The 26247-nt window shown below is 43.6% G+C and overlaps 1 protein-coding gene across 1 annotated transcript in view; it reads left to right on the forward strand.

The window, feature by feature from the left end:
- Positions 1-26247, forward strand: part of LOC137429749 (voltage-dependent L-type calcium channel subunit alpha-1D) — a 519508-nt gene that overhangs the window by 390787 nt on the left and 102474 nt on the right. The window contains exons 24-28 of the mRNA XM_078779833.1: positions 986-1093; positions 10413-10465; positions 15300-15446; positions 15849-16050; positions 16363-16521. Coding sequence (XP_078635959.1) covers positions 986-1093; positions 10413-10465; positions 15300-15446; positions 15849-16050; positions 16363-16521 — 669 coding nt within the window. The remainder of the gene's footprint in view (positions 1-985; positions 1094-10412; positions 10466-15299; positions 15447-15848; positions 16051-16362; positions 16522-26247) is intronic.

A 26247-nucleotide genomic window follows, 5' to 3' on the forward strand; every position in this document is an offset into this window, starting at 1 on the left:
CTCAGACTGTGAGAAACAAGATTCTGTGGTCTGATGAAACCAAGATTGAACTCTTTGGCCTCAATTCTAAGCGTCATGTCTAGAGGAAACCAGGCACTGCTAATCACCTGCCCAATACCATCCCAACGGTGAAGCATGGTGGTGGCAGCATCATGCTGTGGGGTTGGTTTTCAGCAGCAGGGACTGGGGGACTGGTCAGGGTTGAGGGAACAATGAACGGAGCAAAGTACAGAGATATCCTTAATGAAAACCTGAAACAGAGCGCTCAGGACCTCAGACTGGGCTGAAGGTTCACCTTCCAACAGGACAATGACTCCAAGCACACAGCCAAGACAACGCAGGAGTGGTTTAGGGACAACTCTGTGAAGGTCCTTGAGTGGCCCAGCCAGAGCCCTGACTTGAACCCAATCGAACATCTCTGGAGAGACCTGAAAATGGCTGTCCACTGACGGTCCCCATCCAACCTGACAGAGCTTGAGAAGATCTGCAGAAAAGAATGGCAGAAAATCCCCAAATCCAGGTGTGCAAAGCTTGTCGCGTTATACCCAAGAAGACTCGAGGCTGTAATCGCTGCCAAAGGTGCTTCAACTAAGCACTGAGTTAACGGTCTGAATACTTATGTCAATGTGATATTTCAGTTTCTTATTTTTAATAAATTTGCAAAACTTTCTAAAATCCTGTTTTCTCTTTGTCATTATGGGGTATTGAGTGTAGATTGATGAGGGAAAAAATGAATTTAAACGATTTCAGCATAAGGCTGCAACATAACAAAATGTGAAAAAAGTGAAGGGGTCTGAATACTTTCTGAATGCACTGTCTACGGTATTGCATAGGCTGTTTCATTGGTTTAACAATTTGAATGTCTCACAGCAGAAATTGGATAAGAGGCACGTGCTCGGAAGGCGACTGCCACAAATTGTTGAAAGAAGAAGATTGCAGGTGTAAAAATTTCAGCCTCGTGTTGCCATTACCCTTGAATTTGCAGCACGTGGTGCAGTGCGTATTCGTGGCTATTCGCACCATCGGGAACATCATGATTGTCACCACGCTGCTGCAGTTTATTTTCGCTTGTGTTGGTGTGCAGCTGTTCAAGGTGTGTATCGCTCAGCCTAATGAGCGAGCAATGAACATGATTCAACCACAGATGTCCTTGCTTTGTGTTCCACATTAACTGATTTACACTTTCATGAGATGTAAAATATGTGGCCAAAAAAAAAAAATACAAAGCTTTCTTCTTGTAATAGTTTGTTGTACACCGCTCCTTTCCTATGCCATCTCCAGGCATTGCAAATCGTCATTGCCGGGCACCAAAGGGGGCTCGGCAGTGACGCACGCTGAAAGAGAGTACTCAGTTTTCACTCTGGTTTCTTGTTTTCTTTCTTGGTTGTCCGGACGATATCTCAGCCATCCTTTGAGCTAGGAAGCTGAAATTTCGGCACAGTAGTGAGCAAGTCCTTTGTCAAATACGGTATTTTTTGTTTTTTGAATAATCAATTAATTGAGGAGTTATTTAATTATTAGCGTTTAATTAAGTACTTATTTAATTAATTAAATTTCATTTATCTTCTGACCATTATTAACTCAGGCACCTTTTGAGTTAGGAAGCTGATATTTGGACATGCCAATGACCAGGTGATTTGGCTGCAAAGGATATTTTTGATTTATTAATTAATCAATTAATCGATTAATTATTTAATTATTCGATTAATGACAAAAAAATTTTTTTTTTTTAAGTTACAGATTCTGATGAAATAGTGGTAGTTTATGTGTTCTCTGACCAAATTGATTAATAATTTAATTTTTTTATGATTATTATTTATTTATTTTCATTATTAATCATTTATTTATTTTCTTTCTCATTTGGCCAATATCTCAGGCACCTTTTGAGCTGGGAAGCTAATATTTGGACATGAGTGACCAAGTGATGTGGCTATCAAGGATATTTTTGATTTATTGATTAATCATTTCATCTATTAAGTATTTATTGATTAATCGATTAATTATTTATTGAGTAATCAATTAATTATTTAATTTTTTATAAATGACTTATTTAATTAAATTTCTAAAAGATACATCTTCGGATGAAGCACTACTGGTTTAGTTATGCGATTAGCCAATTGATTATGAAAATATTTTGTGATAATCTTTTATTGATTTTAATTATACAATTAATCAATCAATTAGTGTACACCTCTCCCTCCCAATGCAGCCTCAATGAGCTGCACTGCGGTATTGCCGGGCGCCGGAGGCGCCCCGGCAATGCCGCGCTGCAGCATATTTAATTATTTGGCATGGGGCGGTGTACTTTGAATGTATGTGTACTTGTTTTTGCTTTTATTTCTATTGTAGCTTTATGGAGGTGAAGGCTGTTTTCTCTATCTCTCTTTCTCTCTCTCTCTCTCTCTCTGTCTCTCTCTCTCTCTCTCTCTCTCTCTCTATATCTCTATCTCTATCTCTCTCTCTCTCTCTCTCTCTCTCTCTATATCTCTATCTCTATCTCTCTCTCTCTCTCTCTCTCTCTCTCTCTCTCTCTCTCTCTATCTCTCTCTATCTCTCTATCTCTCTATCTCTCTCTATCTCTCTATCTCTCTCTCTCTCTATCTCTCTATCTCTCTATCTCTCTATCTCTCTATCTCTCTCTCTCTCTCTCTCTCTCTCTCTCTCTCTCTCTCTCTCTCTCTTTCTCTTTCTCTTTCTCTTTCTCTTTCTCCTTCTCTTTCTCCTTCTCTCTCCTTCTCTCTCCTTCTCTCTCCTTCTCTCTCTCTCCTTCTCTCTCCTTCCTTCTCTCTCTCTCCTTCTCTCTCTCCTTCTCTCTCTCCTTCTCTCTCTCTCTCCTTCTCTCTCTCCTTCTCTCTCTCTCTCCTTCTCTCCCTCTCTCCTTCTCTCTCTCTCTCCTTCTCTCTCTCTCTCCTTCTCAGCTTCTCTCTCTCTCTCCTTCTCTCTCTCCTTCTCTCTCTCTCTCCTTCTCTCTCTCTCTCCTTCTCTCTCTCTCTCCTTCTCTCTCTCTCTCCTTCTCTCTCTCTCTCCTTCTCTCTCTCTCCTTCTCTCTCTCTCTCCTTCTCTCTCTCTCTCTCCTTCTCTCTCTCTCCCTTTCTCTCTCCCTTTCTCTCTCCCTTTCTCTCTCCCTTTCTCTCTCCCTTTCTCTCTCCCATTCTCTCTCCCTTTCTCTCTCCCTTTCTCTCTCTCTCTCCCTTTCTCTCTCCCTTTCTCTCTCCCTTTCTCTCTCCCTTTCTCTCTCCCTTTCTCTCTCCCTTTCTCTCTCCCTTTCTCTCTGCCTTTCTCTCTCCCTTTCTCTCTCCCTTTCTCTCTCCCTTTCTCTCTCCCTTTCTCTCTCCCTTTCTCTCTCCCTTTCTCTCTCCCTTTCTCTCTCCCTCTTCCCCTTTCCCTCTCTCTCCCTCTCTCTCCTCCGTATCTTTCGTCGCTTTTTCCTTCTCTTTCTCTTTCTCCTCTTCTCCCTCTTTCCCCTTCCCTCTCTCAGCTAAGTCATCTTTATCAGACAGCTGTCCTGTTCCAATATATATCTATATATATATATCTATATATATACAGTATATATATCTATATACGTATATATATATATATATATATATATATATATATATATATATATAATATATATATATACAGGGTTAGCCAGAAATATGGTTATTTTTAACACTCGGGTAAAGGTAATAAAAAGTTGTATTTCAAAACAAATTCTTACAAGAAAGTGAAGTACATAACATGCCATTTATTTGTGGAAAATAACATCGAGGAGATGCGCACCATTTCGTTTGACACATTCCTCAAATCTTGGATGCCAATTATTCATGACGTTCTGCAACATGGCCAAGCATTCCCTCACAAAAATTATTGTGGGCAATTTCATCATCTTGGCTTAATTCCTGGACAGTTTGAATTTTTTAGGGATAAAAATTAAAATCCCTATGCAATATGCGGCGTAGTGACGTGTGAGAAATTATTAAGGCTGATGCATGCTTTCTGCTGGAGCGATGCGGACTTCTCAAAACTTACTCCCTTACACGCTCAATGTTTTGTGCCGTAGTTACTGATTTGGGTGCTCCCGGCGGTTTCTCTTTTAAAGTTTAACCGGTCCTCTCAAACTTCTGAACCCATAACTTGATAGCACGAACAGATTTCCATGTTCCACATTGCACATTTCCATGATGTTGAACATTGAAATGGAGTTTGAATTGACATTGTGCAGCAGTTGCACTATCATTATTCTTGTAAAAAGCTTTGATAGCGAAAGCGCGTTCTTCACCCAACCCGTTCCACATGGTCACTCAAGTGTTCTGCCTGCAAAAAAAAAACTAAATCAGTAAAAAATAAAGAATTATAAAAATGCATGTTATGTACTTCAATATCATGAATGAATTTATTTTGAAATACAATTTTTTATTTCCTTCATACGAATTTCAAAAATGACTATTTCTGGCTCACCCTGTATGTACACACACACACACACACACACACACACACACACACACACACACACACACACACACACACACACACACACACACACACACACACGTATCTGTGCAGCACATACATATCTGTGCAGTGTCTGTCTTGTGTTGTATTGTCTTGTCTTATCTTGTCACTGAACTACTTTCTCAAACTTTTGTGAAATCGTACCAAACATCTGGTATGCACATATCTCTCCCGTCGGTATGTCCTAAGGGTATTTTCTTGAAAAATTTTCCAATTTGTTTTTGTTTTTTTCTGGAATTTTTTTGGGAAAAGATTTTTTTTTTCAACTTAAGTTTTCAATTTCAATTGTTTATAAAATGTGATATCACGTATATTACAAATACATTTGTGCAAAATAATTGTTTGAATTATGATTGGTTTAAACCATGACAAAACGGCAACTCGGGTGCAGTCTTTTATCTATATATCTACACATCTGGGCAGTGTCTGTGTTGTCACCTAACGACTCCCTCAAACTTTTGTTTCCGTGGTTGTGAAGTGTTTTTAATAACGTTGTGGTGGTTTTGAATCACGTGGTGGTGAGGTATTTTGAATTATGTGGTGGTGAGGTGTTTTTAAATGACGTGGTGGTGGGGTGTTTTTAAATCACATAGTGGTGAGGTGTTTTGAATTACGTGGTGGCAAGGTGTTTTGAATTACTTGGTAGTGAGGTATTTATAATTACGTGGTGGTGAGGTATTTATAATTATGTGGTGGTGAGGTGTTTTGAATTATGTGGTGGTGAGGTGTTTTTAATTTCGTGGCTGTGAGGTGTTTTTATTACGTGTTTTATGGCTGTGAGGTGTTTTTAATTCCGTGGTGGTGAGGTGTTTTTAATTTTGTGGTGGTGAGGTGTTTTGAATTATGTGGTGGTGAGGTGTAATCGTCCCAAACTTCCAGTCTGCACCTACCCCTCCCCTATGTATGTGCTGAGGGGTTCTTTCTTGGAAAAAAAAAACATTCAACCTAAATCTTAAACTTAAATTGCCGATAAAAATGTAATATCACAAACACAACAAATACATTTGTGCAAAATAATTGTTTGTATTATGATTGGTGTAAATAATGACAACACAGCAACTCAGGTACAGTCATTATCCTCAGCTAAAATAAGCCCGTTCCTCAGTAACGACGCTTGGTGAGGCGAGCGCAGCGAGCCGAGCCAAGCTAGTATATATATATATATATATATATATATATATATATATATACATACACACACAGTGCATTCAGAAAGTATTCAGACCCCTTCACTTTTTTCACACTTTGTTATGTTGCTAAAATTTTATTTTATGCTAAAATCGTTTAAATTCATTTTTTCCTTCATCAATCTACACCCATTACCCCATAATGATAGAGAAAACAGGATTTTAGAAAGTTTTGCAAATTTATGAAAAAGAAAAAACTGAAATATCACATTTACATAAGTATTGTTACGTGCTCCTCCCCAACCCCCGGTCACGGTGTACCTCCGAGCCCCGAGAGGAGTCACGGCAGAAAAATGTGGTATTCTGTATGTCAAAGATCAATGGTGAAGCCACACCAATTGTTACCAACAAACAAATATTGTATTAAGATCACACAAGAATAACAGTACAACAATAATATTAATCAAAAGTACAATCAATATATATCCTATTATGATACCATCAGTTTCGTAATATATAACTCACTGTGCTCCAAGTGAGTGAAACAAGAACATTCCCAATGTCTCTTTCCCGGCTTCAAACCAAAGTTGATTCCGGTTTCAAGCCAAAGTCGATCCGCTCCAGCGATCGTCAGAACGATGTCTAATCGAGACCAGAATCCCGTTCGGATGACAATCACAGTCACGCGCCAAAGCTGCGCAAAGGCGCCCTCAAGGCGACTGGGAAATCCAAAGGCGCCCTCCAGGCGACTGGGAAATCACACCCTCGGGTATGGACGTTTCACGGCTCCAAATCGGCGAAGCGCCGATTTTTTTTTTGTTTTTGTATACTGAATCGAGGCTCGTGAAAGAGCTGACATTTACTTCACAAACAAATCAACCAGACAAACAAAAAAAAAAAAAAAAGAGGGAGCGGAAGACAAGAGAAGGGGAAACACACAAACACTTGAGAGCACACAACATTTAAGAGCAGGGAGATGTGTGGGAGGGAGAGGGCTTGGGGGGAGGAGGCGTGGGAAGGGGGGGATTTACCTTCAAAATCCACGTTACACACACCCACACCAGATAAATGTCTGAATGCGGTGAAAACGGCTGAAGCGAAGCAAAGACCTTGCGCGATGCGCAAAGCGCGCGAGTCAAATTGGCCGACAGCCCGTTCTTGAGGCGTAACGGCACGACGATGATTCTCCTCGGAATCCACCGCCAAACCTGACACGCAGGTTGATCTGTCACAGCGATAACAACTCTGTCGCAGGAATCCCTTTCCTGGGAAACCCAAAGTTCACTCGTGACTCTTGCTCGCCAACGTTCGCTCCAGACCGCAAAGCAACTATGCTTCTTCTCCGACTCACTCACTCCGCCTTCTTTTTCTCTTCTTCCTCTTCGTCGTCCTTCGTTTCCGGTTTCATTTAAAACATAAACTTTTTTACCTTTTGAAAATAGCAATATCTATTTCCCTCAAACGACAACAATAATAGTACATGGAATCAAAAATGTTTACAGTGGATGAAAACCACAACAACGGAAGTGACGAATCCGTAACAGTATTCAGACCCTTTGCTATGACACTTGAAATTTAGCTCAGGTGCCTCCCATTTCTCTTGAAATGCCTAGACAGTACATCAGCCGCGAGGTTGTGCATACCCAGCCTGTGCTTAATTTCAAAGCAATAGTCAGCCAGTTATATGTGCCAGGGAGCAATCTTCTCGTTCTTTATCTTTTGAGAATGCTTCCCGTCATACATGAACGAGACGGACTGTTGATCAGTTATAACGGTGAAGCGATGTCCTCGAAGGAGGTGTCTCCACCTGTGGATCGATTCAACCACGGTGTACGCCTCTTTTTCTTTAGAGGAGTGACGTCGCTCGCTATCAGTCAGTGTCCTTGAGAAAAAAGCCACAGGGCGGCCACCCTGACTCAATGTCGCTGTGATTGCGCAATCGGAGACATCTGTCTCTACCACGAAAGGAATTGTCTCATCGATTGAAGTCACGACCGAGCTGGCGACGTCTCCTTTTAGTTGTTGAAATGCAGTCAGTGCGGCCAAGGGCAGATGGAATGTTTTACATTCCATGAGAGGTCTTATCTTCTCTGAGAAGCGTGAGACCCACATGCTGTAATGGGCAAATAATCCCATTGTGCATCTTAAAGTTGCACGGTCAACGGGAGAGGCAAGGTCGAGTAGGGCCTGGAGGCGTGCGGGATCGGGCCTTATCTCCCCTCCCGACACCGTGTACCCCAACAGATTTATGGTTCCCACAGAATAGCTACATTTCGATTCATTGAAGGTCAGTCGGTATTTACGAGCCACTTCCAAAAACCGACACAAATTTGAGTCGTGGTCCTTTTGATTCCAGCCACAAATGGTCACGTTATCAACATAGACGAATACATCTTTCATTTGTTCCTTTGCCAAAATCTCGTCTATGGCTCTCTGGAAACACGTCACTCCGTTCGTAACTCCGAACGGAATTCTACGGAATTGATACAACCGCTGGCCTGACTCGAAAGCCATGTCGGGTCGGTCGGCAGCGCGTATCAGAATCTGATGATACGCACTTCTTAGGTCGAGCGTGCTGAATACTCTATACTTAGATACCGCCCGAACCATGTCCTCCATTTTGGTTGAAGGACACGCATCGAGTTGGGTGGAACGGTTAACAGTTTGGGAGTAGTCTACGACCATGCGTTTACGATGTTTCAGGCTGTCAACGACCAGGACTTGTGCGCACCAAGGTGAATGGCTGGGTTCAATAATGCCTTTGTGCAAAAGGCGTTTAGTTTCAGCGGCTATACAGATAGCATCCGGCTGGGAATACCTTCTAGATTTCACGACAACCAGATGACAACTAGCAGTTAAGCTCGGGAATAGTCGAGGCGGTTCGACAGCTATCTCGGCGAGGGTGCAAACCGGGCCCGGCTCTGAGCCCATGGATAGAGTGTGGGTGCTGCCGAATTGCATCTCTACACATTTGTGCCGATTCAAAAAATCGTGACCCAGGAGGATGTTGGAGCAGAGGTTAGGGAGAACAAGCAACTTAACATTACAGTAAGTAACATTGTTAGCAACCAGCTCAACCACACACACTCCGCGCGCTCGCTGCCATAAGGCTCCCAATGCCAAGTACACACGCTGAGTCGAGGCGGCTGGAGTTCACCCGAATCGCTCCACGAGACGAGGGCTGATGTAGCTCCGATCGCTTCCAGTATCGACCAACACTTCCACCGATTGGCCGTTGATTTCGACCGGCATCAAGGCACGAGCGAGGCCACTTGGAGCTCGCCGGGTTCCCGTCAACAAGCGTGCGCCTGCGAGCGTCATGCGCTTGGTCTTGGGCGCACAACAGACTTTGGCAAAAATGCCCTCGCTTCCTGCAATTATGGCACACCGATTCCCCAGCAGGGCAACTTGCGTGACGATGGCGACGATTGCCGCAAAAAAAGCATTTGCCGGTCTGACCAGCCGGCGAGGTCATGGCGGCAGTACGGGGCTCATTCACCTCCTCATCGGAGCTCTCCTCGCGTAATGCGCGTTGAGCGGCCGCTCGAGCAGACGCTCGCCCAGCGTCAGCTTCTGGGTCGCCGCGATCGTGCATACGTGTTGTATCGTGAGCAGTAGCACTAGCAGCTGTGAAGGGTCGACCATAAGTGTCGGATATGGCCTGAGCCAACTGTAGAACCCGTGCTTGGTCGAAGGCCGTTTGGAAATCTAGTGTCTCTTTCTCGAGAAGACATTGTCGGATGGCAGAAGACTGCAGACCCATAATAAAGGCGTCCCGGATCAGATCATCGGTCTACTGCAGAGCCGTACAGTCCTGAATCGCGCAATCCTGAGTCAGCTGTCGTAAAGCCTGGCTGTACTGATGCATGGACTCTGAGCTGTCCTGCCTGCGCGTTGCCAGCAGGTGCCTGGCATAGGCTGTTTTATGTAGAGGGCTTTCAAGGTAGCCACCGCTTCGTCGCACGTCGGGCAACGAGCGATGTATCTATAGATGACATGAGAGACATTGCTAGATAATACATCAAGTTTCTGTGCCTCCGTAAGGTCTGGGACCAGTTCCGTAAAAAGTCGTAGAGAGTTGAGCCAGTGATTCAACTGATTAGCGGAGTCAGCTGCATTTGGATCTCCAGAAAATCGCTCCAGGTGAATCAGCTTCTCCATCCTTCGGAGGTCGTCTCAAGGAAGGAAGATTGCAATAAATTGTTGTGAAATCAGAGCCAGAGACCTCTCTCAAGAAAGGAGGCTTTATTGCAATCGACCTGGTGCATCTAAACATAACACAATATCATAACATTAGTCTACCTGATACAAGCAAAGCGTCCTGATACATTTAAAATGAAGCAAACTATGAAGCAGCAAATTAATACTCTTACCTAGCTCTCAAAGTCATAGCCGCAAGTATCGCAGTCTCCCACTCTCACAGCTAGTTACATATGCAGTAACGCCCATCTCCGCAGGGACCGCCCCAGCCAGGCAGTTATGTGTATCACGCCCGCAACTGGCTTTATGTCGTCTGCTCCATCACATATATATACTGTACTGTATTCATGTTTACAATCTCCTCACAATGGTGTGTTTGGAATAATGGGGTGGGTATGGAATACTCTATCCACATTTCTGGATATGAATTGGTGGGTATGGAAATTGGTGAGAAATGGTTCCATTATTTTTTTTAAATAATACCATATAAGAGTGAGCCTGTGTGCTGTTCTTTGACAAACTCAGGCCTCATGCGTTTCTCTTTTTTTTCTTTTTTTTTTCAAAAGTTTCTCTTTTGTTCCATGCCAGGGAAAACTTTGCAGCTGCACAGACAGAGCCAAGCACACACCAGAAGATTGCAAGTGGGTATTAAGGATGCCATTGGTCTTCTTTTACTGTTGACAGTTGCACACATTCATCTTCTGTGAAACTGGATGTGTGATATATACAGTCACGTGAAAAAGTAAGTACACCCCATGTAAAGTTTTGACTTTTTCAACATATTTCAACATACAGCTATTTGATCTTCATTTCAACAATATTGATAGATAAAGTTGATAGAATATAACAAATATCATGAAACATTTACATTTTGTCGTCCATTGTATAATTTAAATAAACATAAATGCAAATTTTGCATGTGGAAAAAGTAAGTACACCCTTGGCTCTAATAGGTGGTATTGCCCCCTTTGGCAGAAACAACCTCAAGTAGGCGTTTCTTATAACTCTCTACCAGTCTCTGACATCGACTGGGAGAAATTTTTGCCCACTCCTCCATGCAGAATTCTTTCAGCTGTGCGATGTTTGAGGGGTTTCTTGCATGCACAGCTCGTTTCAAATCCCCCCCACAACATCTCGATGGGATTTAGATCCGGGCTTTGACATGGCCATTCCAGAACCCTCCATTTCTTTCTTTTCAGCCATTCCTTGGTGAATTTACTGGTATGTTTAGGGTCATTGTCATGTTGCAAGGTCCACCTTCGGTTGAGCTTCAACTTACCGACAGATGGCCTCACATTATCCTCAAGCACCCTCTGGTACAATGAAGAATTCATAGTGGATTCTATGATGGTGAGCTGCCCAGGCCCTGATGCAGCAAAGCTGCCCCAAACCATAATATTTCCACCACCATGCTTTAGAGTTGGTATCAGGTTCTTGTGGTCAAATGCTGTCTTTGGTTTTCGCCAAACATGTCTTCTGATACTGTGGCCAAATAGCTCTACCTTTGACTCATCTGTCCAGAGCACATTGTTCCAGAAGTGCTGGTCTTTGCCTAGGTGTTCATTGGCAAACTTTAGTCTTGCCCTGATGTTCTTTCTGGACAGCAAAGGTTTCCTCCTGGCACACCTCCCATGTAGATCAAATTTGTGCAGCCTCTTTCTAATGGTAGACTCGTGCACTTTGACATCAACAGTGGCAAGAGCTACCTGTACGTCCCGTGATGACATTCTGGGGTCTTAGAGACTTCTTTCAGCATCTTGCTGTCTGCTCTCGGGCTGAACTTGCTGAGGCGGCCTGGCCTGAACAAGTTGGCAGTTGTTTGGAATCTTCTCCACTTGTAGATGATCGTCTGGACAGTCGAATGATTGATTTCAAATTGTTTGGAGATCTTTTTAAATCCCTTCCCAGACTCATAGGCATCTATATCCTTCTTTCTGAAGGCCTCAGAGAGCTCTTTTGATCTAGGCATGGTGACGCCGCACACTTCATCAACAAAGAGCAAACCAAACTAAATGTCTGAGGTTTAAATAAGACAGGTTCCTCCAAGATCCTCTCTGACGATGTTCTAATCATTTGCACCTGAGTTGGTGCACCTGATTCTAATTTTCGGTATTTGAAGTAATGATAAATGTAGGGGTGTACTTACTTTTTCCACATGCAAAATTTGCATTTATGTTTATTTAAATTATACAATGGACTACAAAATGTAAATGTTTCATGATATTTGTTATATTATATCACCTTTATCTATCAATATTGCTGAAATGAAGATCAAATAGCTGTATGTTGAAATATGTTGAAAAAGTCAAAACTTTACATGGGGTGTACTTACTTTTTCACGTGACTCTATGTTAAATTTCATGAGAATGATGATGGCCTACAAATGCTCCAATAACTTTACGGATGTGTCATACTTATTCATTTGTGTTCTATTCAGCAGCTTCACTAACATCCAAATTGTTAGTACTAGTGAGGTACCCGTGCTACGCACGGGTGGGAGGCCAGAAGCAAACAGACAATGCAGAAACGGCGAATGCTAAAGCATGAAACCAATAAATTCCGAATTCCTGTAGCACCTACAGTCGCATGTCAGACATGGACAGCAAGTTTGTGAAGGACTTCCATGAAAAACGTACCCGTTCGCATACAAACGGGTCCCTTTGTTCCACACCCAGTCAATGGCGAATCTGCATATGGCGATCCGCACGTTTTACGTTTAGAAAGTAGAAAACATCATGGCATGCCGCTATTCACTTGAACTCGATATCTCTTTTTTTCATTCCAAACAGCATAACTCCAATCACAAATTAAATAACATTAATATAAAAAATATACTTTTAACAACATTCGTGACATAAACAAGTATTTAAATCCTGATGTGAAGTTCCGTACGGTTGGGTGAATACAATTACTAATTCAAAATTGTACTTGTATTCACTCAATTCCAATCATCCATTGATACTTTAACAAAATGATTAACACGATTAACGTTTAACGATTTAACATTACGATTGAATGACGGTTGTATTGGGATATTATCAAACCCGCGCATTGCCGTCATCTGTCCACTTCCGGATCGCTGCAGGTTTGTAATTCTCCTCAAAATCTAAACAGTATTTGTAGAATTTCAATAAAAGCCACATCACTGTTCATATCGGTAAATATTTTTCCATCGTGTTTAGAAAAACTGGAAAATTGGAAAAATTGGAAAAACAATATAGCCTATTTTAGTCCAGGGGGTTCCAGGATTACCCACCCAAAATATCGTTGCGATCGGTTCAGCCGTTTTTGCGGTACCTGGGAACGGACGGACGGACGGACGGACGGACGGACAGACAGACAGACAGACAGAAGGGCATTTGGTGAATTATAGTAAGATACTTCATATTTTGTTGTCACTTTCAAAATTATTGATTTGATGAATATGATTTCATATTTATTGTGGTTGAATGAAGCTTGACTTCAAGCATATTAATTGTGACACTTCGTGTAATTGGATTTTCATATTTAATTAAATACTGTTTTGTGTTCATTTGTTGATTCTGTCTTTTCGCCGTATGTTTTGCAATCAAATTATTGTTATGGGCTCAGTATTAATTATTTTTAGTTTGAAATATGCATTTATATTATCATGTTCTGCAACGGCTTGAATTGGTTAAGGATTTGAATTCTCATTACCTGGACAGTGAACTCATCCCATACATATTATTATTATTTAGCATTGGATTTTCAGTCATATAAACCCATCTGGCTCACAAATGACACCCATGGAAGAAGCAAGCTGCCTGCTCTACTTACTCGATGTGGCCTAATCTGCTGCCAATCCACACTTTGTTGTTGGCCCGTAAATTTTATCTTCTTTGACGCAGCAACTTACTACAATAGTAACAGTACGATTACTACAATAACACCTATAAAGTAAACCCACAAGTCTTGTTCATAAAATTAAAGCATGTGATTCCATACCAATTTACCTTATCCTTAATCTTTCACAACAAAAATTTCTTCATTTCTGCTGTCGAGGTAAAACTAGTCTTGGTCTCTTTGCTTGTAGTACAGATGAACAAACCCACAGGCCTTCATTGTGGTATAGCTTTGTAAACGTTTACACAACCATTGGTTTTTTTCTTGCAAAATTCAGACTCATGGAATATTGAGGCAATATAAAAGAAAAAGTGTACCGATAGTGGGGTAATAAGCAAGTTAACAAACTAACAAGAAAAGAGGAAGGGGAAGAATCATAGCAACATACTGTACGTGACTGAGGCCCACAAGAACAAGTGGCCCAGGCAATGACACACAATAACCGAGTGTGACATGTATGTAAAGCCCCTCAACGAGATTCACAAATACATTACATAAGCAAATTAACACCAATAATTAACAATAAAACTTCAACAAGACTTAAATAGCAGGTAGCCTCAGTTTTTGAAGATGGCTTCTCAGAGAAGAGAAGATGGCATATGGCCACTAATAACCCAGAACTTCCTTTGTTACAGGATCTAAGGCTCGTCGTGGAGCTGCCACACATACATCCCACACACATGGACATACAGACGAATACACGAGACACAACACAGGACTGTTAGTCGAGACAAACACAGCCACTAAGCTTGGGGTAAGTCCCGTCACTTCCCGTGGGATTCTGGGTACCAGCGATTCCACAGTTGTATCGCCTTTCTCACTGCACTCAGCGGGGCATTTCCTATAAGGAAGAAATTCCTCCTCCCCATGGTTGTCAACCTATGGAGATTGTCTGTACTCGTATCCATTTAAATGCTGAACATGAAGCAAGGAAGCAGGACGTACCTTTTTTTTAAAGTCCTCGGTACGACTCTTCCAGGTTTTGAACCGCCGACCCCTCAGACTCGGACCGGACACTCTATCCATTACATCATGAGCTGGAGATATAGCATTTTTAAATGTAATGTCAGAAAGTTGTTATGGGCCTAAATTTGTTTATCCACATTAACTTGTTAATGTTCCAGTTTTTATACCATCCTCCTGCTCTCCTCCAAGTCCTCACCACACTCCTGCCCCACTCCACCCTCTACCATCTCTTCCCATCCCATGACCTTTCTGCACATTTTCTTCCTCTGCAAGTAAACAAAAAACATTGTTATTTTTAAGCAGTGTGGTAAAGCTCATGGACGAGCTTGTACATAAATCACAAGCAGAATAAAGACAATTAGACATCAGTCACTTCAAAATGAATCACAATGACTTTAGTAGACAATGTACAAACACAAATGAGATCATGGTATTTGAACCTGTGTTCCCTGCATCATTAGCCAAGGGTTCAGATGGGAACATGGAACAGGCCAACCCCAAAAAAGTAATACAATAAACTCAAATGAGTGGCTGTACATGGATGGTTGTGTCCCTACCCCTTCCCAATTTGTCAGCTCTTGTTTGTAGAATTGGTGCTTCAGTTGGTGCTGGTCAGAAATTGATACAGGTGTGAATTCTCCTCAGAGGTCATTTTATTGTATACAAAGATGGAGACGTACACCAACCTATGATGCGGCGCCGTGTGTGGCAGAACAACGACTTCATGTTTGATGACATCCTCTCCGGCATGCTCACTCTCTTCACCGTATCCACCTTTGAAGGATGGCCGGCGTAAGTTGCACATTCATCAGTACAGCTCTTCCTTTTCCTCCTGATAATATTTTTTTCTCAATATTGTTTTCTTGAGTTGATTTCTCAATAATATTTTTGTTGTATTGTTTGCCTTTTTGACTTTCAGTTTAGTAGCAACTTTTCATTCTTTTAAAAAGAGCCCTCAAAATAACCTTATTGGCATCTGACAATTGATATGTTGAGCATATACCAGTCATCATCATTGAGCAAATAAATACAGTAGCTGAAGGTCATTTTTCGTTAAAACATCTCAAGAGCAGAAGCAAAAAGTACTTTGAACAAGGATATGGAGAATGACAAATGGAGATTATACTTATGACAGGAAAGGCAGATGGAAAACATTGCCATGATTTTTGAAGACTTTCTGGTTCTTCCTGCCAGGCTGCTGCACAGGGCAATTGACTCGCATTCAGAGAATGTTGGACCCATCTACAACTACCGTGTGGAGATATCCGTGTTCTTCGTAATCTACATCATCATCATTGCATTCTTCATGATGAACATCTTTGTGGGTTTTGTCATCGTTACCTTTCAGGAACAGGGAGAGCAGGAATACAAGAACTGTGAGCTCGATAAGAACCAGGTACGGCCTATGAGGTCTGGTAAAGGCAAATTATCATCAGTAATATCACGTTTGTCCTGCAACATATAATAAGCATAATAATGTAAAGGCCATCGACATTATAAGGAAAAAAGTGGATTTTTAACCTTCCACCCCTTCCAATTCCCCATTCCATTTTCCTTCACACGCTTCCCCCTTTCTCTTCCCCTAAAAACTTTTTGAGTTAGGCATTTTTTGGGTGGTCAGTTGGGTTAGACAACTACAGATTGTCAATTTGCTTTGTTTGTGCAGAGAAACAGGATTCATGCTTTTTTTTTTTTCTTCGTCTTACAGAGGCAGTGTGTCGAATATGCTCTCAAGGCTCGGCCGATTCGGAGATACATCCCCAAGAACCCTTACCAGTACCGTGTGTGGTATGTTGTCAACTCAACAGTCTTCGAGTACCTCATGTTTGCTCTCATCATGCTGAACACCCTTTGTCTCGCCATGCAGGTATGATGTCGAAAAAACCCCTATCCAGTTTTGATAAATCATCGCTCGGTAACCATTCATAAATCAGGGATGAATCCGGAGCAAAGCAGTAATAGGACATCTGTCCTATCCCAGATCAAAAATAATAGGACAGCTTGAATTTTATTCAGACAAATTTAAGCCAGCATCCATTTTATAACGACAGCCAATGACATGATTCCAAATTGACAATATTCAAACTTTACAGTTGCATTCAGATTTGTGAAGGTGGACAGTAAGCCTGGATTTTTGGAGTTTAGCTAGGAGGGAGTTACTGGAATAACACGTGTGGCCTGGTGGATCTGGGGAGGCTCGGGAGGTGAAGAAGCAGATGGAGCTAGACCGGAGGAGAGGGAGTCAAAAATAATGAGGCCGCTGATATATCTGTGATGTGGGAGCAACATGTTGTGGGATTCCGCTGCAAGGTCATCGGCACATAAGTGTCAAGAGACCCTCGCAAGGTTCGCCTGGCCCTGCCATGTTGCCACGAACAACTGGTGGTATGCCTGCCGCAGTCTCTTTAAAAATATTTTTGACCTTTATTAAGGGCTGAGATTGTATACAGTATGTTAATGTAACTAGCAACGGTACCCGCCCTATGGGCGGGGCTTCAATTGGGAAGCCCAAATGAAAAGGCAAAATATCAGAAATTGAAGGCTTTTTTTATTTTAAACAATTCATATAAACATCCATTGAATCATATCACACGCAAATCATCAAAATATAAACAGTACATGGCGCCCATTTTGAAAAAAGATTGAATTCTGCAAAACGGAAGCGGCCGCTGCACGTCTTTCTCAGTCGCACGTTTATGTGTGAAGAGTGCGCACCGAATCTGTAACACGGAAGCGGCCGCTACACCTGTTTCTCAGTCGCTTTGCACACGCTGCCATGTTACTTCGGAGCCGCACGTTTATATTGGAAGAGTTCGTCAGGAGTTCATCTACTCTCCTGGTACGTAGAATAAACAGTATTTGTAGAATTTCAACAAAAGCCACATATCGGTAAATATTATTCCATCGTGTTTGGAAAAACTGGAAAATTTGAAAAAATTGGAAAAACAATATTGCCTATTTTACTCCCAGGCGTCCCAGGAATACCCACCCAAAATATTGTTATGTCGGTGGGGTAGCAATATGTAGAGCCAGATAGATCTGTGTAGGTAGGTATTCGTCTGTCGCGGTAAGGAATCTACCCTGTAATAAGTTTCATGTGTAGGCGTTTTGTCGGGTAAGATGTATATCTGTGGACATACCAGGATGTTTGAGTGGTAAGTGGCGTAGGGATTAAAGAGTAGCGCCCCTGTGTGTCACACCTGGTAGCTAAACCTTTGTCCCTTATGGCAATGCACACCACTTAGACACTTCGTTAGGATCTCCTTAGCGCAACATTAAATGATTCCCCTCCCTGACATGACATTGGAAGACGGATAGGCAAAGGGGGGGGGGGGGCGGCTCGGAGCACCGCCGCATGGGCCGCGGCCAGCTGCACCCACGAGCTATGACCATGCTACACGCACGTGCTATCACCACACTACATGCTACGAGCTATCACCACGCTACGGTCCGGTGATTGGTCGGCGTGCTGGGCGCGAACCTCCAGCCAACGAGTGCGAGAGGCGCGAAGGTGGAAGTCGCTGGTTGGTAGCGCGCCAAGGCTGACGTCACCAAAAAGGTTATTTAAGAGAGCGCCGCACGCCATTCTCGCCCCCCCTGGTCTCTTCTTCATCTTGCGCAGCCCGAGTTGAGTTTAGTCATAGCCCGAGTGGAGTTCGCTTGCTTCTTGCACGTTTGCTTCAGGAGAGCTGACTGGGACGTGGCAGGCCAATCGTGTGTGAAGATCGACCTCACTTGGAGCCGCTAGCCTGCGTTGGATGCGCGTTGCTCTTCCTGCTGTGGGACCTCATGGGTGCTTTGGAATTTGGAGCAAGGCCTGGTGGCGCGCGAGCACGAGCGGAGCTTGGAGCCGCGTGGTGGATGATACCAAGACAAGACGAGGGACAGATAAGGCCAATCCCCATTACATTTTACACGTGTTCTTTTCCTTTAATTCATATTCCTGTGTCTCGTTTCTGATATCTGTGTGTGGGGACGTCTCGATTTAGGACATTTTATTACCGGCGCGTGCTTTTTCCTGTCCTTGCCTTTTTACTTTAATAAACCCTTGTATTATTTTCCATCCCCTGTTAAACCTGTGCCCGTGTCGAGTTAATTCCCCTTACAGGATCGGAGTGTCCGTTGGAGTTTGATCGCCGTCCACAGTTAAGTGCTTGCGCAGCTTCCATTTTCCTCCTTCCTCCCGCGCGACATATAGCCGAATCCGTGTTTGGTTATCGCCTCCATTAAATTAGTTTCGGTCCATCCGCGACCTTCTGGTGTTAACCGGAGTCGCACGACAATATTGTTGCGATCGGTTGAGCTGTTTTTGCGGTACCTTCGAATGGACGGACATTTGGTAATTATAGTAAGATGTTATGTAATGTAATGTAATGTAATGTTAATGTCATGTAATGTTAATGTAATGTAATGTTAATGTAATGTAATGTTAATGTATGTTAATGTAAAGTATGCTACAGTATGTTATAAACAACAATAACATAATACGATATTAATGTTAAATCATTTTTACAACATATCCGAGTTGACGTCAAATGAATGAAACATTTTATCATTTTATTAGAAATTGACAAATTGAAGATGGCAAAGGCGATGTCCAAAGTTGTTTGCTTGATATGTAACTGTTTTTCTCTCTGAAACTCAGCATGGATCTCATTAAAAAGGAATGGAATTGACAACGAAAAGCCATTTAACTTGTGACAGAAAGTGGTTGGAGAAAATTGCCGAATTATTAGAAAGAAGTGCTTTGTTTTGTTTTCTACAGCTCATATCACTTTTTTTTTTGTAAAAAAGCAGTGCTTCCATCCATAAATTGTGCTAAGATACTTTTATATCCTGCCAATTTTGTACTGAGCAGGAGAGCAGACCAAGTTTGATCTTGCCTCTTTTGTACAAAACTGACATGATAGGTCACAGTACAATTTTTGGGTGAATGAACCTTCTTAACTTTAGAAAATCCCAACAACCCTACATTTGCAATAAATGAATAAACATATACAGGGTAACTTTGTATACCATATACAGGTATACAATACCATATACAGGGTAAAATTTGTTTACCATATTTGTTTACCCATATACAGGGTAAAAAGACCGGGCAACTTTGTTTGTAAATATCTTTAGAACTACAAATGATACAACGATACCCTTTCGTTTATATGATACAGAAACTCATAGTTTTGTGGACATCATCAATACACTTCAATGTGAGCTTTGTTTGTCATGCACAGGACATCAAGGAGGCACACAAGTTCTTGCCATGTTTGGCTCAGCGTATTTGCGTCCACCAGTGCGCATGCAGCTGTGATCCGAGAAAGAAGATCCTGCAGGTTTGCCACTTTGGTGTTGTAGACGACATCTTTGACAAACCCCCACAGAAAAAAATCAGGGCGATTATGCCTTGTGATCGTGGGGGCCAGGCCATCTCGGCCAATCCATAGATCTGGAAATTTTTCATTCAGGCCGGCTCGAATGACTAAGGCCCAATGAGGGACGAGGGTGGGTTGGGCGTCCTGTTGAAAAATGATATCGGGTTGCATGTCTTCAATCTGTGGGAAGGCGAATCCTTCCAACATGTTCATGTAAATCGTTTAGGTCACTGTATCCTCCACGAAGAAAAACGGACCCACAAAACAGTCATGGAGAAGGCCACACCACACATCGACCTTTGGAGTGATGCGTTTGTGTTCAATGACCACGTGGGGGTTTCCAGAACACCAGATCCTCAATTTCCTCCCCCACCCCCCTCAGCCGCTGGCTTGACCTTCCCCAATACATGAAAGCAAGCTTCATCTGTGAACGTGGCCTTTTTCAGGTAATCGGCGTCAGTGCGTCATCCTCTATGCGACTGAGCATTTCCAAGGCAAGCGCCTGGCGTTTGGGTCCGTCATTTGGTTTGAGTTCCTGCAGAATCTGCACCTTATAGGCAGGCATAAAGCTTCAGTCTTTTATGCAAAATCCTGTGTACAGTGGTGTTTGGTAGTCCCAGTTCTCTGGATGCGCGTTGGATTGATTTTCTGGGACTTTGTTGAAATGATTCACGCAATCGTTCAACGTCTGCTGCACTTGTGCTTGGTCGACCCGTACTTTCTGTTTCTGGCAACTTCCAGTCTCCTTCAACCTCTTGTACCACTCTCTGATACTAGTCTGCGATGACAGATTCCTTCCATACCATGGACAGAAATTACACTGAACTTGCGTGTCGGATCTCATCTCAATGAACCATTCGACGCACAGAGCTTTCTCTTGTAAAGTCGCCATTTTCTTTTAAATTAAACCACCAGACCTGAAAATTACGAAAATTTTGAGTTTCTCCATCATATAAAACAAAGGGTATTGTTATATCATTTGTGGTTCTAAATATATTAATAACCAAATTGTTCAGGTCTTTTTGGAACATCCTGTACATACAAACTTGGCATTTAATATGGAATTTTTTTTTTTCTTGACTTGGGTTTACTTTCTTAACTCAGTATATCAATCTGGTGAGTTTCTTTTACACTTTGGTGATTTATTTGTTAAAAGAACCATGTCACTGATTGTCTGTCGCAGCAAGAAGTCAACAACAGGATTATATCACAGGTGGCGTGGCAAAATGTACGGACAGGTGCATTTGACGATTGGCTTCACAGTCGGGTATACAAGGGTTGTTGCGTTCTGTATTAGTGGAAAACAACTGCTGCACGTCTCCAAAAGTTATTGCCGCTTCCTCTGGAGGTGGTCCATCAACTCGACAATGCTGTTTGTCATTGAGTGGTGGCTTTACGAAATTACGGCATGAAAGAGCGTGCTATTGCTCGGCTGTATGGCATCACTCAAGGTGAGGTGTCAAAGATCCTGAAACGAAATGCTCAGACGGGTGTCCCTACTCCAATACCGAGGCCAGGACGTCCCCGCAGAACCACAAGGAGGGATGATCGCCAGCTGCACCGGTTAGTCCGCAATGGCCGTACCAAGTCAGCTAATCGGCTTAGGGCTGAGTGGCAGCAACTGACAAATGTGCCTGTATCCAGAAGGCGAGTCAACCAACGACTGGTTCAAGCAGGCTATCGTGCCAAGCGTCCCGTGAGAAAGCCACGCCTGACCAGACAACACCGCCAGCGCCGATTGCAGTGGGCCAGAGAGCACCGTCAATGGCAGCCAGGACACTGGAATCACGTGATCTTCAGTGACGAGTCTAGATTTCTGGTCTATCATCAAGATGGCCGCGTCCGGGTGCGCAGACAAGTGCATGAAGCCTACAACAAAGATTATATAGTGCCAAGAGTCCAAGCTGGAGGTGGTGGGGTGACCGTTTGGGCTGCTTTTCATGCAGGGGGCAAAACTGACCTGGTTGTTCTGAATGGAAACCTGAACCAGTTCAAGTACAGGGCCATTCTGGAAGAAGCATTGCTTCCATTTGCTCATGCAGCCTTTTGAGGAAACTTTGTCTTCCAAGATGACAATGCACGGCCTCATCGTGCTCGCATGATCCCACACTTTCTTGCTGACCGTGGTGTAGAGCATATGGAGTGGCCTGCCATGTGTTACGTGGTCCTCCCTGTGACTGCCGGGTCTCGGTGACCCCCGGACCTTGAGAGGAACCCCACCAGAAAGATATATGATTTATACGCTTTCGTAACGCAATCAATACTAATTAAACCCTCCGGTGGACCAACGAAGGAAACAATCCAAATCAATAAGGAAATCACACCAAGGATCCGGATCAATCAACAATATATTCACCCCTGGGTAGAATCATCCACAACACAATACTTCAACGCTCAGTATGAATATTCCAACAATATTTCTAAGATGGCCATCTTATATATTTCCCCCCCTTGACCCCACTCACGACACCCTCAATAGTCACTGTCCCTCACAATGTCTCTGGGCCCCTCCAGACCAAGGTGAAGGTCGACTTCTCCGCACACGGGCGGTTGAACGGACCCCTGGCTGACGTGCTCCAAACGTGCACGTCCCGTACCGGGAACGGTTGCTGCAGCGGACACCTCCTCGGGACGCCACCGGGGTCGGAGCCCGTGATCGCGGCCTCTGGGCTGTGAACGGCTCGCAAAGCGTGTGAGGCCCAAGGTGCGACCCGTACATGCCCTCGTCGGCATCGAGGCGAACAGTGCCGGATGCTTGGTTCCTTCCAGGAACCCACGGCAACCTGACACGTAACAGGCAACCACCCCGCGCTGGTAACTCCTCTCGCCAGACGGGCTTTTCAAACTCAGCGTTCCAAAGCAGGTAAAGATCGACTCGGCTCGCGTCGGAGCTGCTCGAGGATCAAGATGGCCGCTTCTCTCCCGACCTTGTCTTCCCTTTTTCCCTTCCTGTTCACGATCCCGTTTCCGGTCTCGTTCTTACCAGGAGCGCTTCCAACCATTTAACCACAACAACCTTTAATAGAATAAACATTAATAAGAAATGACCTGAATATTAATTCACATAAATCCGGAATTCATAACACTCCCCCCCTTCAAGAAAGAAAGTTTGAACACCGCGAAAACTTTCTTTGCAGGCCAACTTTGATAAACAAACAAGATATCTCACACCCCAAATCATCAGTTCCCCCGGGCACAATTATCACATCTCAAAAATAAAGCAACAAAATTTCACAAAACCCCCAGAGATTCCAAAGGTAATTCACTCTGGACCAAGCGTCAACAACTTCTAGTTTCTCTTGAATGCCGGTTAAGGGGTGGTGACCAAAGCCCCAAAGTTAAACAACTCGATAGCACTTTTTTTTTCTTTTTTTTTGGGAGGCCAAGCTGAGTATTCACTACATGGACGCCTTAAGGAATGTGGAGTTCACGGTTAGTCCGGGGAGGAAAGTTCATTACATGGATGCCTTTAAGAACGTGGAGTTCACGGTTAGTCCGTGCAGGAAAGTTCACTACCTGGACGCCTTTAAGACCGTGGCGTTCACGGTTAGTCCATGTAGGAACCCAGGCTCGGCGGCTCCGCCGTATATAGTGCTTCAACTTCTCCGGACTCCTAACAGTTACGGTGGGACCACTTGTCCCAGTAGTCACCTGACTGGTGGTCTCCTTCTCGGCCAGTGCTCTGACAATCATTCTTTCGGGAGATGCCGTAACTCTGGGAGCCTCCATAGTAATATCGGCTGCTGCCAACACCAAAACTACCGCCAAGTTGTCCTCTTCTGTAGACCTCTCGACGCCTACGAAATGCCTTCCCTACTGTTATGGTCCGACCCTCCAAATCCTTACCATTCCAATTCTTCTCTGCCTCTCTGGCGTCTTTTGTGCTTGCAAACGCGACAAAGCCGAACCCTCTTGACTGTTGCGTTTCCCTGTCTTTTACCAACCGCACTTCCACCAGCGGCCCATATCTGTTGAAGACAGAGGTCAGAACTTCTTCCTCTGTTTTGAAGTTCAGTCCCCCTACAAATAACTTGGTACTTTTGTCGCCATCCCGAGCTGGTGTGGTGTTATTTTCCCTGCTGGGCTCTTTACCAACCCTTGGGTTACCATAAACTTGACCCCCGGCCAAATCATTCCCGATAACCACAGATACTCCCTCTACAGGAAGCGTGGCTTGTAAACCGACGGTGACCGGTCTTGACACCAAATCGGATTCCAAATGGATGACATGAAGTGGGGCACTAACACAGCCACCGATCCCTTGCAACCGAACACTATCACCAGTTGCTGTACTCTTTGACAATGGCAAAATGCCTTCAAGCATTAAGGATTGAGGGGCTCCTGTGTCCCTCAATACCCTAACAGGTCTTGGGTTAGTCAAGTCTCCCTCTAGTGAGAGAAACCCCTCATAAATAAATGGTTGGTAACTCTTCTGTGGGCGATTTCTTACATTTGCCATCGCATTCGGAGTTGTACTAGTCAGACTCCGCTCTGGGTTTTCCCTTTTCATGAGGTAACAACTGGACATCAAGTGTCCAGGTTTCTTGCAAAAAGCGCAAGTAGGCCCGGAGGAAAAACTCGTGGTCTGCCTCGGGCCCCCCGGAAAATACGTTTGTCTTGGGCCCGTAGCCCCCTGATTTCGAACAGTTGGGGTATCAGAGTTGTCCCCATAATCCTCTCGAGGCCGCCGCCATGTATTGTCATTCTCCGCACCGGGTGTTCCATAACTCCCCTGCTGAAGTCTAGGCGAGGAGTTAGGTTTGTGGACCCCTATCCGGTGTGTTAAGGCATAATCATCTGCCATGGTGGCTGCGTCCCACAACTTTGGTACTTTCTTTTCCTGCAGGTACACTTTGATGTCCTCGTGGACACACTGTTGAAATTCCTCCACCAGGATCAAGTCACGCAATGCTTCGAAGTCTTTCCCGACTCCTTTTGACTCACACCACCGATCAAACATGTTTTCTTTCACTCTGGCAAACTCCACATGGGTCTCACTCTCCCTCTTCCTGGCATTCCTGAATTTTTGCCGGTAAGCTTCAGGAAACAACTCATAGGCTTTGAGAATGTGCTTCTTCAATACCTCATAATCTGCACATTGGTCCATTGGTAGCGCCGAATAAATATATTGAGCTTTACCCACCAGTACACTTTGCACTAGTATGGTCCAGGCCTCCTCTGGCCAGTTTAACTGTCGAGCCACTTTCTCAAAGTGTGGAAAAAATGGGAAAAAAAAGAAAAGAAAGAGAAAAGGAAAAAAAGAAAAGAAAAAAGAAAAAAAGAAAAGGAAAAAAAAGAAGAAAAAAGAAAAAAGAAAAAAAGTGTGGAAAAAAAAGAACCTCTCCCCGTTCTCTCATTAACTCCAGCTCCTTGAATTTAATTTCTTGCTGAAGCGCCCTGTCACGTTCCTTTAATTCCCTTTCGGCTTTTCTCTCCTCTGCTTCGAGTTCCCTTGCAGCTCTCCTCTCCTCTGCTTTTCTCCCTTCTAACCTTTCCTGGAGTTCTCGTTCCCCTCTCCTTTCCTCTGCTTGTTTCTCTTCTCTCCTCTCTTCTGCTTTCCTTTCCTCTGTTTTCATCCTTTCTAACCTTTCCTGGAGTTCTCGTTCCACTCTCCTTTCCTCTTCTGATCTTTCCTTTTCTGCTTTCCTTTCTTCTTCTGCTCTTTCCTTTTCTGCTTTCCTTTCTTCTTCTGCTCTTTCCTTTTCTGCTTTCCTTTCTTCTTCTTTGATCCGTTCCTGGCTCCGTAATTGCAACTCCAGTTTCCGGAGCTCAACGTCTTCTGGTTCTTCGGGTAGCCACTCCCAGGCTAACTCGTCCCATGTTCCTAATCCCACCATAGATTGTATCACCGCGGTCTGCAACTCTGCCTTCCTCAAATTAGTTCGGACCTCCAAGTTAAAATGTTTGGCCAATTTCAAGAGGTCCGATTTTAGTAACGCTCGGAACTGTGCCTCACTCGGGGTTACCGCAAAGTTCTGTGCCACAAACACCATGGTGACTATCGTTAACACCTGTTAACCTTCACCCAAGACTTTACCACAATTTCCCAAAAATTTACCAATTAATAATTAATTAATTAATTTTAATTAAGAAAAATATTATTTTATTATTTTATACAATTTTATATCCCGGACGAGCCCCCAATTCTGTTACGTGGTCCTCCCTGTGACCGCCGGGTCTCGGTGACCCCCGGACCTTGAGAGGAACCCCGCCAGAAAGATATA

The sequence above is a fragment of the Myxine glutinosa genome, chromosome 6 (genome assembly GCF_964187855.1).
Source record: "Myxine glutinosa chromosome 6, kmMyxGlut1.1, whole genome shotgun sequence".
Taxonomy (NCBI): domain Eukaryota; kingdom Metazoa; phylum Chordata; class Myxini; order Myxiniformes; family Myxinidae; genus Myxine; species Myxine glutinosa.